The sequence below is a fragment of the Vidua chalybeata genome, chromosome 16 (assembly GCF_026979565.1).
Source record: "Vidua chalybeata isolate OUT-0048 chromosome 16, bVidCha1 merged haplotype, whole genome shotgun sequence".
In the NCBI taxonomy this organism is placed as follows: domain Eukaryota; kingdom Metazoa; phylum Chordata; class Aves; order Passeriformes; family Viduidae; genus Vidua; species Vidua chalybeata.
In genome coordinates this window covers 5,149,697-5,167,781 of record NC_071545.1, presented here as the reverse complement: position 1 = coordinate 5,167,781, position 18,085 = coordinate 5,149,697, and the positions used below count along the sequence as shown (strand labels likewise).

General features: G+C 42.1%; 1 protein-coding gene across 2 annotated transcripts; it reads left to right on the top strand.

The window, feature by feature from the left end:
* The first annotated feature begins 4,922 nt into the window (after window positions 1–4,922).
* On the top strand, window positions 4,923–17,860 carry TMEM114 (transmembrane protein 114). Of its 2 annotated transcripts, XM_053957924.1 has the most exons (4): window positions 4,923–5,106; window positions 6,191–6,271; window positions 14,931–15,068; window positions 17,628–17,860. In XM_053957924.1, the coding sequence occupies exons 1-4, from the start codon at window positions 4,923–4,925 to the stop codon at window positions 17,858–17,860; spliced, it is 636 nt and encodes a 211-aa protein (XP_053813899.1). The 2 variants fall into 2 exon arrangements, with proteins under 2 accessions (XP_053813899.1, XP_053813900.1); XM_053957925.1 differs by lacking the exon at window positions 14,931–15,068.
* Window positions 17,861–18,085: the final 225 nt, after the last annotated feature.

Below are 18,085 nucleotides of genomic sequence, written 5' to 3'. Positions count from 1 at the left end.
GCAGCGCCAGCAGCGCCGTTCCGGCTGGCGCGGAAGCACCCGCGGCACTCGCTCGGAGTTTCAACACGCGTTTCCTACTCGCGTTCTTTTATTGATTGTTTCTAGCACCACTTGCCCTGTCTCGGTTCATCTGTAATTCCGTGCAAAATCTACAAGCGGCTTGAAAACAAAGTGGGAAAACCTCTGCGGAGGCAAATAGGCGTTTCTTCCTCAGTCCAGATAATGTCAGAATTCTAGTACCACTAAGATTAGCTGAAGCAACAGCTGTTCACTTGTTTAGGGAATTGGGGGTTTAGTTGCTTAATTCTGAAGTTTTTAAATACGTAGTTTTTAACTACGTATAAACCAGATGAAATAAACAAGACTGAGTTAATCAGTGAGTGGAAACATCATAACCAGAGTCTTTGGGAAGCTTTAACAACAGAAATTTGCTGCCGGGGTTGTTGAAGTTGTTTTAGCTTTCAGCAGGAGGATCCTGTTCAAAAGTGGGTATTTACATATTAATTACCTCATTAGCATATGATGCTAATGTCAACTGCTATAGATGATCCTTGTATTTTTCATGAGTAGTAGGAAGTATTAGTCAATGCATAAAAAACCCTGGGAATGTAATTTATAGTCTGTATCTATTTCTAGATGTCTCCTTCTCATCATCTACCTCCCTCAACAAAGGATAAGAGTTATTAAAATAATGATTAAAAGAATGAAATAATCTTTCCCTGTCTTTACAGTCAAGAGTTTTGAGTGGCAATGAAATGGAAAACACAGAAGCCATTCAGATATCTCATTGCAGCTTCTGTGGGGAATTCTATTGGATGAATATCTGACAAAAATGCTTTGGAGATTTGTTCCCTTTTATCCATCTCCTGTGAAAGAGCAGAACATTATTTTACTTCCCGTGGTGATACACTGCCACATAAATTATTACTGCAGTGTCTCTCTCTTCTGGCATGTTCCTCACTGCTATGGAGTACTAAGCAGGCAAAGCAGATTATATTTGTCACAAAATCTCACCAGTCTGCAGCAAGAAGCACTTACTGGTACACAGGTTTAGCATAATTAGAGAAGTAGTTAAAAAGCTGCGTTACATGGAGACTTCTAAACACAAAGGTGCATTACGTGAGAAATGGATTTCTTAGAAAAGCAATGCTGCTGCAATTGCTTTTCTAAGAAATGCTGCTACCTCATTTCACATATACATAATATTTGGACAAAGCAGGAATATCTCGTGGCTGCAGAAGATCTGCGGCTACAGGTGTTATAACATAACAACATAACATAACATAACATAACATATAACATAACACAACATAACATAACATGATGACAATTGTTTAGGGAGCTGCAGTTTCTGTACCACACACAAGAGGGCTTCAGCAGTAAATTCCTGAGATGTACCTCTTTTTAAACGATGCACCTCAGTTACATTTCCTGTCTTCCTTACAGCCATGTGACCTAGGAATTTGTTTAAATTTACCTTACATGCCAGACAACTTTACCTAGGTTTAATTGCTTGTTTGAAATGATGAATTGGGCCAGTTTCATCCACTGATCAAGTACCAAGAAGTTGTCTGTGCTGGTTGCTTCAGGTATATCCCTCCTGCAATCCCCCTTTGAATTCAATGTCACGTGTTGACACTCCATGGGGTTTTTTTGGCAGATCAGGTAATATTGACTAAGAGTCAGGACACTGTATGTCTTGTAGTCTCTCATCAGAGATAAATTGTGACTGGTCAGTCCTTTTTAATACATTGTAGGTTGTGACTCTTCAAAACTGAATGTGTACAAGTGCATGATGAAAAGATTAAATCTGTGAAGGAATAGCCAAACCTCAGATCAGCCAACCTAATTTCCAAGGGCAGCGAATCTGAAAATTGGAATAATGTATATTGTCTAACAGCTTTTCTTTTTTTGAGCCACAGGGGAAGTAGTTGTGGTAAGTTTAAAAGAACAATAAACTCTAGAATCCCATTAGCTTTATTGGAAGGCTGAATGGTAAAACTGCGTTTGAATTTAATTCTTCATTCAACAAAAATAACAGCAACAACAACAGCAGCAAAACCAAACCAACCAACCAACCAAACAAAAAAACAGGAGGAAAAAAAGTGATATTTCCTGGAAAAGGATTGTGAATGAAATCAGGTGTGTTGATTGTGCTTGTTGCCATGGCAGCAATTAATTACAGTCATTGGTGCACATTTGCACTGACTGGCTTTCCTACAGTCAGGGGGTAAACATTGTGGGAATCCCTCCCTTCTTCAGTTTACAAATAATCCACTTCCAGTAATGCAGTCACCTCTTCACAAATACAGACAGGGCAGAGGAAATGAAATAAAGAAACACTGGGGAAATTTGAGGAATTCAGTGGGATTCTGCTACACCTGAACAACACAGGTTCAGAACAGTTGAGAAGGAACTGCCCTAGAGATGCATTTTACCTGGGAAAAGTCCTGGGAAGCAAAGCTGGTGATTCCCAAAGCACCCAGGCAACCCTGCAAGCAGAACAGAGAGGGTAAAAGTTACTTACAGCAGCTTTGCCATGCTCAGGCTGGAAGAGACTGATAGTCTTGCTGCATCACACTCTGAGGACTAATAATTGACTGCAACTTTGAGAGCATATTCTGAATTATCTTTGTTATTCTGAGCAGCAGATTGACTTTGGCAACCAACACCTAGTCTATGCAAAGCAAAGTGTTCCTTCTCCATAAAGCTAAGCCTAGATTAAAATTTTGAATCTTTTATGGTAAAGATCCTAATTTAACATTCAAAGACCTCAGGAAATTGAAACTGCATCTCTAGAGAAACTAATTTGCACTACTGGTTTTTTCCTTTCATAATAATCATTTCCCAATGAATACATGAAATTGTTTTGTTAACTATGTTTTTAGTTTTCTGACTTTGCAGGAATTATTTGTTCCCTAGCATGGCAATGAATGCCTAAAAAAAAATACGGTGATGTGGAAATGAAATCTTTATGTAGTGTTGATTTATTCTTGATATAAATGTTTGTCATCAGTCTGGTCAAAAAAGGACCTGGGGTTAGCAGGCTCTAACTTAGGTTTACTGTAAAGTCAGTCTAGAGAGAGTCTACAAGGACCTCTGCCCATCTTCATGGCTAATATAGATTATTTAATAATGTTTCTAAAAATAAGCAGATGTACAAACTTTGTGGGCCCCAAGATTAGAACAAAACCTCTCCAAGACACAGAGTATCACTGATGAGCATCTCATACCTGATTAACAGCTTGTACCCAGCTGGGTTAAATGTTCCTGCAGTTTTATAGCCTTTGCTTTCCCTTGGATTTAACTGGGAGATGACAATGGCAGATCATTGCAGGGGAGTGATTCAGGTCTGTGAGTGCCTCTGGTTCAGATTTATGAGAAGAGAGCTGATAAAACCTCTGTCTAAGACATGGTATTTGTGGGGCTAATTTGTACTTTCAAGTAACTTTGCAAACGTAGTTGGAAAAAAAGAGACAAGCTTGGGATCCCCGTTAAGACTGGTGCCCCAAGGCTAATTAATTTTGTCTCACTGCTTTAGTTAGTCTAACAAAACATTTCACTTTGCTTCATTAACTTTGTATCACCCAAACATTGCAATTAAAAGAGGTAGCAGCTGCCTGGTTTGTGGAACTACAGAGGCATTTTCACAGATTACAGATCTTGGAGATGTGAGAAATAGATGGCAAGAGCTCAGAATGATGCTGTGCCTGCTTAACAGTGTATTCCTGAATATAAAGACTATTATATTCCCAGCCATATACACCTTTCAGTAGTTTAGCAGAGCAAAATATGGTCTGTAGTGTTGATGACTACTCTGTAGTGTTGATGACTACTCTGTTTATTGAAACACTCTCTCTCAAGGAAGATGTTCCTTTTAACTGATCCTAGTGCTGAAGCCCTACTGGTTCATGATAGCTTGTTGCCATGGTTGGGTAATGATGTCACACATTCTGCCCAGTGTCCATGCCAGAAAATAAATGAGAATGACTTTTTTAATTACTCAGAGTTACTTAGCAATTCCCTGGAAGGCTTAAAGTGAATTGCAAGGAAAAAAACCAAGATGCCCTGTTGACCCTACCTGCACAGTATCTTTATGCCAGTGAAGAGACACAATAAAACACCAGAGTAAATTCTCTGCGGGTTTGAAAACAAGGTTCTATTGCTGAAATACACTTTGTTACTCAACAGATTTCAGAGGGCTGAAGATGAGCAGGAGGCTGGTGAAGTGTGGCTTTAGGGCTCCCACATGAACACCTTTGTAAATATAGTTTCTGGAAGAGGGAGCTTGTCTCTTTCCCTCCATGGGTGACATTCTGAGAGGAAAATGATCCTGAGCAGGGTACAGACATCACTGCACCAGGTGGTAAATGCCACGCTACTGCCTTCTCTCACATCCCCTTTCAATTTGAAACCTAATTTAGGTTAGAACTGGCCTTTTGAGGTCGGCATCTGGAAGGCACAGAACAAGAGGGAATCTCTTGTAAATATACCAGAAAGGCTGAAGCAGCACCAACCCTGTCTCTGCTCCCCAAACCTCGGCTTCTGCTTCCTCTTCCCTTCACAGACAGTGTGTTTGGAATGCGGGAGCTTTCTCCCCTCCGAGGTGAGCCCGTCCCGAGGCTGCCGGAGGGATCGGGATCCCCATGCCCGTGGTTTTGGCAGCTTGTCCCTTTCCGTGAGCAGCGCTGGCACGCCCGATCGCGCGGGGCTCCGCGCTCGCTCCGCACCCGCCTGCGGGGGCTCGCCCGGGGTCGGGGCCGGCGGCCGGGGGGCGGCGGGGTCTCTGCGGGGCCGGGCCGGGCCGGCGGCGGCCGCGGGGTCCCCGGTCCGCCCGCGGGGCGCGGAGCAGCCGGGGCGGGGCTCGGGGCGCGTTACCTGCGCGGCCGCGGGGCCGGGCGAGGCGCGGCGGCGGCGGCACCATGAGGGTTAACTTGGGCGCGCTCTCCCTCTTCGTGGCCCTGGTGGGACTTTTGAGCTTCATCTTCCTCGTGGTGGCCATCGCGACCGACTTCTGGTACATCATCGATGCCTCCAAGCTGGAGGCGTCCCGGAACGGCACGGACGCGCTCAGCTCGCACTCGGGGCTCTGGCGGACCTGCCGCGGTGAGTGCGCGGGCGGCGGGCCCGGGGCAGCGGAGCGCTCCGCCTGCGGGCTCTGGCTGCGGCCATGCGGGGTCCGTCCGGCTCTGGGGATGCGGGAGTCCGGCTGCGGATCAGGCTGCGGGGATGCAGCTGCAGGGGTCTCGGTTCGGGGTCCATCTGCGGGGGTCCGGCTGTGGGCATGGGGGGATGCGGGCTCAGGCTGTGGGGATGCGGGGATGCAGGGATGGGGATGCGGGGTCTGTCCGGCTGCGGGGTCCGGCTCGGGGACAGTGCCCGCTGCCCGCGGAGCTCCGGCTCTACGTGCTTCAAGGGACGGGCGCTCCCCGGCCGTGCCCGGGACCCGTGGGCAGTGCCTTGTCAATACCTCCCGTGTCACTGCCCAAGGAGACATGGGGAGAGCGAATTTTCTGCTACTGTAACCTGATTTTACATTAACTTTTAATTCAAGATAATCTAATAAACCTTAACCATTTAGAAGGAAGGAGATGTCTTTTCATTTGGCTCAGGAAATTAAGGGGCAAAAGTTCTGGGTTAAAGCCATTAAAATTATAAATAATAATATAACAAATAAAAACATAAACACTATCTAGTTTATTTACCTAAACAATACAATTAATTTAAATATAAGTATTATTATGTATCATAGCATAAGTATTATTATGTATCATAGTATTATGATAATCCTATATATCAATATATAGGATTTTCCCCATGTAGTTAATTTATATGCTAGGCATTTAACTTTTGGCTTTGATTCCACTCTTAAAAGACAGGAGTAAGTAATGTTTGCCATAGGCAAGAAAGGATGTTGTTTCCAGAGGAGCAGGGAGAAGGAGCAGGTTACTCTTTTTGCTGTGCACTGAGCCCCGTTGCAATGAGCTGATGTTTCCCTGTTGACTCCAGTGGTCAGGCCCCATGGGAGCAGCTGAGGCTGCATGCTAAAAATCCTCTCATTTCCTTCCCTACCTAGGAGTGGCTGTTTTAGAAACAGCTATTATTATATGAATTATATGTACATGCAAAAAAACAAATATATATGTAGCAAACAGATATAAGAGTGTAATTTTCCCCCTTTTTCTAATAGTGAGGAGTGAATGTTACCCTTTGATAAACCCGTTCTGGCATGAGAATGCGAACATCACCGATTCACACAGACAGCTTTTGTGTGAGTAGCGTTTATCTTATCTTATATTTCCATCCATCCCTCTCTCCCTCCCTGGCCACTTACAAGGACCCATTTCTGATTCAGAGGGGGAATTCACTGAGAAAGTGTTTTGACTCTGCTTCTGTACAATATCTGTCACTGCCTGTGGTCTTTAAGTGTGTTTACTGTTGAAATAACCATCTATTTGATGACAAGTTCAGCTAATTTCTTCCACAGGAGCAAAACCTCTCTGACTGGAATGGCACAGGAAGGTAAACAATTGCGAAAAATAAAGGGCAAAAGTGTTCACAATCACCTCACTGAAAATGCTTAAGAACACATTTAAACTAATCTTTAACACAGCTACTTTTCTAGCATTTCAGTGGGATTCCTGGCAGTGATAAAAGACTTAAGTATGGGAGAATTTAAGAAAATAAATCAATGACCAAAAGCAGTGTTCAAAATCTTTGAGGAACATTGTGTTCAAAAACATTGTAACATGATGTTTTTCTTATATATTTTCTTCTTTTTCTTTAGATTCATTTGTCAATGCCAGAATGTTTTCAAAAAGTCCAAGTGGAACATTTTCAAATACTTACAGGCATCTCCTAGAAGATGATTTACCATCTTTGCATCATATATTTGGCACAAACCTTTCCTCACACACCTCGTGTATGGGCTTGCTTTTTACAGTTTTTTAATTTACTCACGAGTTCTCCCTGACTCTGCAGAATAAAAGCCTTTGTCCTGTTTCTTAAAATGGACCATTCTCAAACCCAGCCATTCCCTGGGCTCCAGAGGGGCTTAAAGGGTCTTTAGTTTCTTGGAGCAGCAGCGGGTGGTGCAGCTGCAGGTGCAGCACACAGAGGCAGCCTGGGAGGTGCTGGTGCTGCTGGGGCTGTCACAGCTGTCCTGGGAAGGTCGAGTAGGAGCAGATCCCAGAGAACTCCTGAAGCAGCCATATAAACACATCAGCAGGGTCAGGACTTACAGCCCAGCATGTCTCTCTGTGCTTTCCAATAGGAAGTGCCATTTCTTTAATCTTCCAGGCTCAAAACAGAGGGCTGTAGCTGCTCCATGGTTCTGAAATCAGTGGAGGTGATTGTCTGCTGGATCACCTGAGCCTTTGAGGGGTCAGCACTTTAACTCAGCCTGCCTGATCCTGTTTTGAGTGCTGGCATCTCTACTGTTATGTTGGTGATAGTCCAACATTTCAGGATGAAACAATTTGCTTTCCAAAAGTGGTGTGCATATTTGCAAAAGGTTATATTTCTCAGGTGAGAGATTGCAGCTCTTCAGTTAAATAAAAAAGCAAAACCAAAAAGCAGTGTTCTTTTGGTTATGAAAATGATATTGGCTTGGAAACAAAGGATGGCTCTTTGTGAATCATGAAGTGTAAGAAAATAGTGGATATGAATAAAAATTGTATTAATAATTATGTTTACAGACTCTTCAGGGCCTTGGAGAGTTTTTTTCTCTCACTTTCACATCAAGTACCATTTTCATGTTCCTGGAAAAAGACTTCAGGTCTGCAAAGACACTTGCATATTTTATTATAAACAGGCATAGTCTGCCTAAAAGTGATGAGAGAAGAAATCAAAGATACTTCAATTGAAATAACCTGCTAGGTTTGATTGGAATGCCCTACTGAGTTAGCTTTTTGATTTTTTTGCTCAGCTTCAATGCAGTTTCAGTGTGGTGAGGCTACAGATCCTCAGCAGTAGCAGCTGAATGTAGAAAGTACCATGTCAGTACTTCTTTCCAGGAAATATAGATATTTTTAAGTGACATCTAGATTCATCAGGTCCTGAGATAGTACCTTCTACATCAGCTTTACTCTTCTCTCTTAAATGTTTCTGACTGTGGCCACTGAATCATATTTAGGCAGATCATGGCAAACCATTTTCATCTACAACACATTTTAACAAGAATTTTAGAGGGAAATTCTGTGATCATGGATTGCAGTGTAGTTACAACAGATTCTTCACCTGCTGCTCTATGTGCCAAACAAGCTAATTGCACAGCTTTAATTGGTTACTTCACAAAAATGACATTTTTCTCTCTGTGTGCCTGTGAAGGTGTTTGTGAGGCACAGTCACATGGGATTAATCTCATTCCATCTAGCTGTACACTCATATTTCTCACTGTTTGATTGGCACTGAATTTCATGAGCTCTGGCAACATCAAACCTTTTTCTTTCTGATTATTCCTAAAAAGACTTTAAAGGACTGTCTCCTAAAGTCGGCACTTAAGTAACACATTGGTCACATCCCTCATTCTCCAGAGTTTGAATGCACTTCCTGGCATGTCTGAACTAGACACAAATGCCAAAGAGATTGGAGAAAGTCTGTATGTGAATGCAAAGAGCTGGGCCTATGTGCAAACAGAGGTGCTGGCCACTGCCAGAAGACAAACCCTTCATTAGAGAATGAAAAGCCTCCATGGTCTCTTCTTCCACATTTCCAAGACCTCCCCTATTCATCCCAGCAGATTCCTTTTAGTCTTATTGTGTACTTCAAATTGAGCTCCTGGCAAATTAAAATAATTAGGTGCACGAGTTAAATAAAGCCCTGTGCTAGCAGCAATATTGCCCAGGCCATCAACCTAGGGCTTGCTAAGCCTGGGACTGTGAGGTATTTTCACATCACAGTGCTCGTGAGCTGCTCCTCTAATGGACTGGACACAGAGACACTCTCTCCTCTTTGCTAGCCTTCCTTTTCCTCTCTTAGCACTCCCCCCAGCTGAACATGCAGTGTATACCCTGCCTCCCCTCAAACCCACAATGGATAAAATATTTTCCTATTACAGATTGCACCATGGCCTGCTCATTTGTTTAAAACATCAGCCACTGTCTAAAGAAAAATACCACTCGACTGCCTACCACTAGCTTTTCTGAAAGTTCTGCATTAATTAAATTCTTTTTACTGGAGATGTACACTTTCCTCTGGCTCACACAGGAATAAAATGAAAGTATCACTTTCTGTAATTTAGACAGCTATTAGAGTCTCTTGGTGACTACTAGGATTGAAGATAGCCTTCTGAAAATTCCCCTTAGAATTTAAATTTGTCAGCAAAGACATCTCTGATGTTTTGCCTTGCCATGTGCTCTCCTGTGCCAGCTATGGCAGACAAGCAGCAAAAGCAACATTTTTCATGGTGAGCTGAAGCCATCTCTCTCTAAATGACAAAATAAGGATGTCACTGACTTCAAAAGCAGCTGCATCGAGTTCTGAGCAGCTCCGCCTTTTTCCAGTAGCAGAAATGTAACATCCAAAATCAGATCTAGATGTGAGGATCACACACAGAGAGGAGGAAGCTGCTGAGTAGAAGGAACGGCAGTGTTTAATCAGCTGAAACCTTTTCCCCCAGAGTTTGAGCTTTCTAAAAGAATTTCTTAAAAGAAAGGAAAAGCCCAAACAAGAAACCTCAACTTGTTACACTGGTGAAAAGTTGCTCTTAGACATTTTTGTCATATAAATATTTTCCATTTACCAAAACCTATATTGTTAATAATGAATAAATGCCATTACAGATTTAGCTGAAGGCAGCACCAGTGTAATCCTTGCAAAATAAAAAATATTGTAAATATTTCTATTCAAAACCAGACAATTTCTCTTGAATCTCAGCTTTGCACTTGAGCTGCTGCAGGGTCCCACCAGCACTGCAGAGCTTGAGCTCGAGTTATGAAAAATAATGTGAGAAGAACAGCTGTTCTTTCTTACTGTCTGTGTGACACACAAACCACCTGCATAAGGTACCTCCAAGGTAAGATTAAGCCTCTGGCAATCCTGATTTTTTGTCAGAGATTTTGACAATATCTCAAAATCAAACTGGCCATCAAAAATGGCCAGTGATTGGTTTCCTTTTACAGGCCCATTTTTAGTGATCTCCTCTATTCCTGACCCATCCAGAAATGAGTACTTAATGGATGTGGTTTCCACTCATATTGTTTTTCCTGTTATAAAATCAAGACTGGAGCGTGCAGCTGCCCATGCACAACTGCTTTAAGTATTCTCCCCAGAGTATTTTTATTTTTTCTTTTTTAGACATGAATGTAACTGGAACCATGAGGCTGCAGACAAGTTCGTGCTTCCTGCAGGGAAATGATCTTTGCAGCAGAGGCAATTCTGATACCTCAGTTGTTTTAATGTAACAGCTGCTTGGTTTCTTCCTCAACAAAATGGGTTTAATAGTACAGATAAACTTGTCTGGATTTCCTCACAGCATGTGGACCCTGTAACAGTCATGCACCAGCTGCTTTCACACTTCACCCTGCTCCATTTTTACTGAGTTGCAGTTTATGATGTTAGAAAGACTGCTCTATTCTTTGGCCACTGTGACATTTTTTCCTGAGGGATTTACAGTTCTTTGCAAAATTTCTTTTGGTTTTAAGCTACTAGAAGGAAACAGCTGGGGCTGGAGCAAGAGCCATTTCAGAGGCCAAGTGAAATAAGACCCAAATGATGCACATAGAAATTCTGGCTTAATTGGTCTGGTAGGTGTGTACCTGTTTCTGAGCAACAGTGCACTGTTCCTTCGGAGAGGTGCCAGTGGACATCTGCTTCAGTACTTGCTGTAGATATAACAGCAAATATATACAGAAATCCAAGATAACTTCAGCACCACTGCAGCTGAGGCCTAACCAGTGACAAGTTCTGATGAATATTCTCATTTTCAGATTCATTGGTACCCCAGCAACAGAATGTGAGCCACAGTGCATCGCTCACATTCATCATTCTACCCCAACCTGCTGCTGCAGTTTGTGTCAGTGCCACCTGCTCCAGGTCTAGCATCATTTTATTTCTGCTGTCTGCAATTGGTCTTCCTGTTTAGCTCAGAGATTTTTTGAGAAAAGCAGGATGCCAAAATATGTAACACACAGGCCAGAGCCTGGAGACCCCTAACTCTGTGAGCAATCCTCCTCCATCACCTTTTCTCTGTTGAACAGGAGGGAATCCAGGCCTTCCTGTCCCTGTGGCCCAAGCCCAGAAGACTCACATTCAGCCACAGACAAGTTCTTTCAGCTGTTCATTTGTTTTCTAAGTTGTTTCCTTACTTTTTTCCTAGCAAGCAGGTCAGACTTTCTGTGTGCAGAAGTCCTTCTGGAGCAGCCCCATTGGTTTTAACAAGTGCCAGGAGTCTGTTTCAGCTGGAGGCTTTTGTCATTCTAACTGGCTGTGTAGTTACTGCTGGGTAAGACAAACAAGCCCTTAATTAAGCTCTTCTGAGCTGCTGCCATTTGGAGTATTTCTGATGAGGTGATATTACAGATTTCTAGGCACTATTTGCTATTATAAGCTGTGCAAACAAATCCAAAGTTAGTTTGAAGCAATTAAGCTGCAGGATGTTAACAGGACATGATTAACAAAACTGCTGGGCTTGCACTTGGTTACTTCTGACACTGCTCAGTGTTTCTGTTTCATTCCACAGATTTCTCTCACAAACAACCCCTCAACAACTGTGTTGGGTGGTAATTTAGAGATGCCTGCCAAATTCTCAGTTCTGGACACACACTGCAGATGTCATTTTTACAGATATTTGGCCAGAGCTCTGGTAAAAGGGCTTTGGCTAGCTAATGTGAAACATCAGTGACCATGATTAAGCAATTTGATTCTTTTTTGCTTCAAAAAAAGAGAGTGTTTTTTAAAAGTTTATGAGTTTGTTTCCGTATTTCCAAGATTAAACCATTGGATCTTTCATGTTGGACTAACAGGGAACTCAGGTGTTGAGAAATAGATGTGGGAAACCGAATTATGTCTTACAAGAAAATGCACATGCCTCTTCTTGTGCAAAATGCTTAGGGTGATTTTTTTTTTTTCCAATACTAGAGCAATTTAATCAATATTAAGACAGTTATATGTTTATACATAATGCATAAATGTGTATTTCAACAAAAACTAAAAAAACACTAACATGACTGCAAAATGAATGTTTTAACTTCTTTCAGATGATTATTGAAGACAGAAACACAGTAAAGATATTTTAAGTCATTTTCTTCTATAAACTAATTCTGTTCCTCTAATCAAGGAATATAATGGCATAATATCATATGCCAGATGGCATGAATTCAGATTCCTAAGTGGTTTCCATGGCAGCATTTTAGAATAAGTTTCCCAGGCAGTTTCAGATTTCATAGTACAAATGAGCATTAGATATTGGACTAGAACACTGGAGATTATAAAAGTACTATTTAACCAAATAGAATTCACTAAATATTTGATTTTTAAAAAGCTACCAGTGATTAATGAGAAGTGTGATCCCAGCTGTGGGTAGGAAAAGTAAGGCTCTGTCACAGTGAGGTTTGTGAGTTTCAGCTGAGCTATCCCTAAACCCTATATTTTCACTGAAGAGAGCATAAAAATCAGAGTTATTCTGATATTGCAACTGTCACAGATGATTAATGTAATCTAGGAAACTCCCAAGGATGCTCTGGTATGGTTTTCTTTTTCCTTTCCTTCACCAAGTTCCATTCAGAGTTTGTTTTGCCCACCCACATGTATCCTGACTCAGGTTGCAGTAGCTGAAATCACACCATGACAAGAAAATTCAAAACAATGGCAAGTTAGTGCTGCTGTCCTGAGGTGGAGTTTGCTAGCAGTGACTTGGACTGCTGAGGGACACCTGGAAAATCACAAGGCAGAGAGCCAGCCATGAACTTGGTTATGTTTGCTCTCTCTCAGCAGGGCCAGCTCCGAGGACAGAGTTGCACCATTCTTGCATTCATACTTTTCAAATGTTAACTGCATCCTCACAAGGTTTTTTCACCTTTTACTGCAAGACCAAAGCTAAGATGACACATGGATGTCAGAATGCTGGGGAATAATCAAAAGGAGACCAAATAACCCTCAGCAAGCTCAAATGTGGCTGAAGACCACAGTCCTGTTGCTGCTGCCTCTGTAGAATATGAGAAGTGAATGGGGTGCCCAGTCTCTGTTCTGTCACACTGTGTCTCATCACAACCACCACCTCTAACCACATGAAACTCCTCAACTAAGTTCCATGGCTATTTCTCATCTTGGAATTCAGCTAAGATTTGCAGGCAGTTTTGACATGCTGGTTTGTTCCCAGTAACTGAGGATTGATCTGGCTGTTAGCACCGAGAATTGCTTTAGGTCTGTGCTTGTTGGCCAGGAACAGCAGCTGTGGCCAGTTTTGCTGAAGGAAGGCCCAGGGAGAGTCCTCAGCTTTAGAATCAGAGGGGAAGTGCTTTCTTCAATGCAGAATGTTGGATTTATGATTTCTGAGTGTCAGCTGGTCCTGATGTCAGCATATGTGGGACTGGAAATGAAAATATTATACCAGAAGCAGAAAAAAAAAAACCAAAATTTGTCCCCTCCCAATACTTTGTTGTTTGCCACTTTTTTTTTTTTTTTGGTTGGGTTTTTTTTGGGGTTTTTTTTTTGTTTGTTTTTTTTTTTTTTTTTTTTTTTGGTTAGCATGTTCTGTGCTACACAAAACAATGTCTGGAGAAACCACATTCTACTGAAGTACAAACATCAACAGTGTCTGCCCTAATGCCATGCAGACCCTTCCTAACCTTCCAGGCTTCTGGAAGTGAACAGAGGCATGTACACAATTGTGTCTGATTTTGTAATGATACTGTTGAGGATGAGCTGGATCCTTAGCCAGTGGCAGATGCAGTAGCTCCAATTCCATGGGCAGTTACAGCGACTTGAAAAAATAGATTATTTGATCACACACCAACTGTGAGCTCTTAAGTGATTCCTTTTCCTAAGCTAATGGTCTATTGTGCCTCTGTGAAAAGGAGACAATGAAGCCTACACCTCTTCAGAGTATGGATTTTACATTTTCTTTTCTCAATTACTCTGCACTTTACTCTGGGATGAAACAAATTGATACTGGAATTACTTTTTTTTGGTTATTATTATAAAATAAGGTTGGGTTGAATGTTGTGGATAGATTACATCAGAGGGAACAATGACACAATAATGGTTTATGATGGAAAAAACCAGGGTGATATGAAAAAATACATAGCAACCCTCTGTTTACACAGCTTTTAAAATGTTATAGGGATCAAGAAAGACTAATGTAAAACATTTAGCATGGGAGGAAGCAAGGAGGATAGGTTAATGCACTTAGTGAAGCTGCTGTAGAAAACAGTGACAGACAGAATCAGAGCTGGATGGGAAAATTTACCTCTACTTGATGGTCAGCTGCAGCACAGGAAAAGGTCAACAATTTGCTACATCAGTGCAGCAGAGGACACGTGAGAGAAGAGAAACCTTTAATCAAAGCATGGCTGGATCTCACCTCCCAAACAGAGCAGTGTGATTCACATAACAGGGCTATTTTTCATTACGGTTGCCAGTGCCTACGTGGTATGCAGTGCATCACCTGATATCCAGCTGGCTCAAGAGCTGAGGGCAGTTGGATTGCTCATATATATCTGTGTAGATATATCCTCTATATCTGTGATCTCTGTTTGAATCACAGGCTGTAATCCTGTGAGGGTTTGTTCTGTTTGTTACCTTTTCCTCCATACCATATGTTCGTCCTGCTGATTTACACTGAAAGCCCAAGGGGTTGTCCAATTTCTTGTTTGTGCAGCACAGAATGAGGCTTTGATCCTGATCAGGGGCCCTGCACTTCATAATTATTGGTACATCCACTGACACCATAATAAAATATTACAATATTAACATTCTTCATTTTTCTCCAGACATGCATGGAACATTTGTCATCCTGATGCCCCTCAGTCTGATCCTGATGATTTTTGGAGGAATGACTGGATTCATCAGTATTCTTGCCAGGGCCTACCTACTGCTCCTAATGACAGGACTGCTTTTCCTTTTTGGAGGTACTAAATCAAACTCCTGGCCTAACTGTTTTAGATAACAAGAGGTTGTATCTGGGAAACATCACTTTGGTTCCCAGGGAATAAAAGCAAGAATTTGCTTTCAGAATAATGCTGGTGTTCATTCACCTGGTGTCTGCTGGGGTCCTGGTTCTGGAACAGAGCTACTTAGGGAAGGCAAATATCCCTCCTTGGGGAGTGAGTCACCCTTTGAACAATCTGTGTTTGCTGTGCCCATTAACACAAAAGATTCAATAACTTCTCAGCATGGTGCACAAATCTTTACAGACAGGCTAATGGGGTGATGGAAAAGTGACCGTGGAATTACTAAATTGTAGGCTTGCACACATTTTTGCAGCTATTGAGAAAACTGATGTTTTTAAAAAGGTATTTGCATTGAGTTCCTGAAAATGGAGTTTTTAGGCATTCCTGGCTTAGCCTCACTGCTAGTTTTGATCTAGAATGGTGTCCCCAAACTGTGGGCCACAAAAGGAAACCCCTAGAAGTTATTTTAGTTGGAGTGTAACATTTCAATTTGAAGCTAGTAAAATGCTTTTACATTTATTTTTATCTTTTTCTTTTCTGCTGTATCCAAACCCACTGTGTTTTAGAAAATAATTTATGAATTAAAAAAACTAAAAACATTCTGTCAAAGTAGGAAAAGTGTGTCTGCATCTTCTGTTCCAAACAGATTTCCAGTGCTGTTTCACAGTTTTAACATAAAATGGAATTTTTTCCCAGCAGAAAAGGGGATCCTCAGAATTGGCTCTCATCAACTGCTCATACAGTCCTATTTTTAAGAAGAAAATGCTAAGAGATTTGCTGGAAGCAAATGCTGCTGTCTCAAAGCCTTGACTGAGCTTTTTAGTCTGAAATGCTCTAACACCGACCAACCATCCCCCACTATGATTGTCTCCTAAAAAGAAGAGCAAGTTCTAATTCCCGAGAACAGCAGAAAGCTGGATTCACTGAAAAGGCTGGTGGAAAACTGCTCCAAATAGTCAGTGAAAGATGAAAAGCTGTGAAGTGCCAAGCATGATTATCCCACTGGGGAGTGGAGCAGGAGCTGCTTGGGGCTGCAAAGAGGGAAAGGAAACACAGAGGCAGTGTCAGGAGAGGGGTGCTTGAGGAGGTTCTGGGCAGTGTCCCAGGAGAACATGAACAGACTGCAGGGTGGCCTTTGGCTGAGACCAGCCCCCATCCTGCTCTGGCTGGATGCACAGAACAGTTTTGTAGGACACTCAAATTCACAAAGTTCAGTATTAGTTAGGTAGCTCTGTTTCAGCAGAAAGAGATAGTTGCAGATGCCATTCCAGAAATGTGGGGTTTTTTAAACTCTCAGAACTCATATGTTCTACATGTCAGACATCCTATAGGTTTCGTTGTTTTTTTTTTTTTTTTTTTTTTTTTTTTTTTTTGCAAGGGAATCTGCACAGAATTCAGTGCACCTTGTTGAAAATGTCAACAAACCAGTCTTTTCCATTTCTGCTGACAAAAGGTATGAAGCAATTTTTTCCCCCTCCTTGCAGAGGACTAGAATAAGGTACAGGCATCAGGTGATGGTTAAAATCAGGAATATGAGTATGAATTTGGACTGATGGATAACCCAATACTCTTCTATCTTGGTTTACCTCTAATCAAACATATTTCTGGCAAAAAGGCAGCTCATCAAGACTTACTGTAATTTAACAGAAAGCTATATCAAAATTTTCTCTCTCAGAATCAAATCACTATTTTGTCCTGAAAGTGTTTCAGTATTTACTTTCCCTAGGCTGCAGTCCTTTTATCCAGACCCTTGTTACTGCATCTTTTCTGCTGCTGATCCAGTAAAGGGTGACTTCCATCAGTGCCTGTCCTTTGACTGACAGGGATGCCAGGCTCAGGATGCAGTGTGTACCTGTTCCAGATGTGCCATTCTTTACATTTGCCACCTTTTGAACAGTCTTTTAATTCTGAAAACATCTGGCTCCTTGAGTGCCCTTATTAATTTATTTTTAGTCTGTCCCAAAGATGTCTTTGACTCAGGTATTTGGAAGTGATGGGTAGTCATGGCAGCACCACACTTGGTTGGAGGTGATAGAGAAGACTAACAAATTTACACTGAACACTCGAAACTGACAATACTCAGGAAACAGCCTCAGCCTCCATTCAGTGACCTGAAATGCAAGAATCTGTGTCTCTGTGGGCTTTCTTGCATACAGGGAGACAATTGTCCATGGTGCTCAGCAGTGAGGAATCAGGCAACATTACAATACAGTTCTGAAAACAGATATGCACGTGCATTAGATACCTGTAAAATACAGGACTCGTTTTTTGTGGAGGGAGGCTTGCTGCCAGATGTTGTGATTCTGTCTTTAACAGTGGGAACACATTATTCTCAGTGGACACAAATAACCCTGCCTTTACTTCCCTCTCACCCTCATTGCCCAAGAAACCAACCTCAGGTAGATTTCAAAGATAACCTGTAAATCTGGCCTGGCTAGAATAGGAAGGACATATCCAATTGATTGTTTTTAATTTCTTCAGTGGCTGCTAAGTAGCTGAACATGTTTCTCTTTTCAGCTCTTGTTACCCTTACAGGGATCAGTGTCTATATTGCATATTCAGCTGCTGCCTTCCAAGAAGCTGTGTGCCTCCTGAAGAGCAAGGATCTCCTGGTGGAAATTGATATCAGGTTTGGCTGGTCCCTGGCACTGGTCTGGATCTCCTTTGTGGCAGAAGTGCTCACTGGGGCTGTGTTCCTCCTGGCAGCAAGAGTGGTGGGTCTGAAACGGCAGCGTGAGCAGACTTTATGAGCAACAGGTGCCTTTGCAACAACAGAGCCCTGCAGAGCTGATAACTGGGATTACTTGGTCCATCTGGTCACTAGGGGCAATAAGAGTGCAAGACTGAGTATCTTGTCAGTTGTTGTAAGCCTTTTTCCTCACAAGCCTTTTCCTGTAAAACACAAAGATGCTGGTAGATCAGTAAAACATTCCAGGTGTTGTCAATTAGGAAACCCTTGTGTCCTTAGAAGAGTG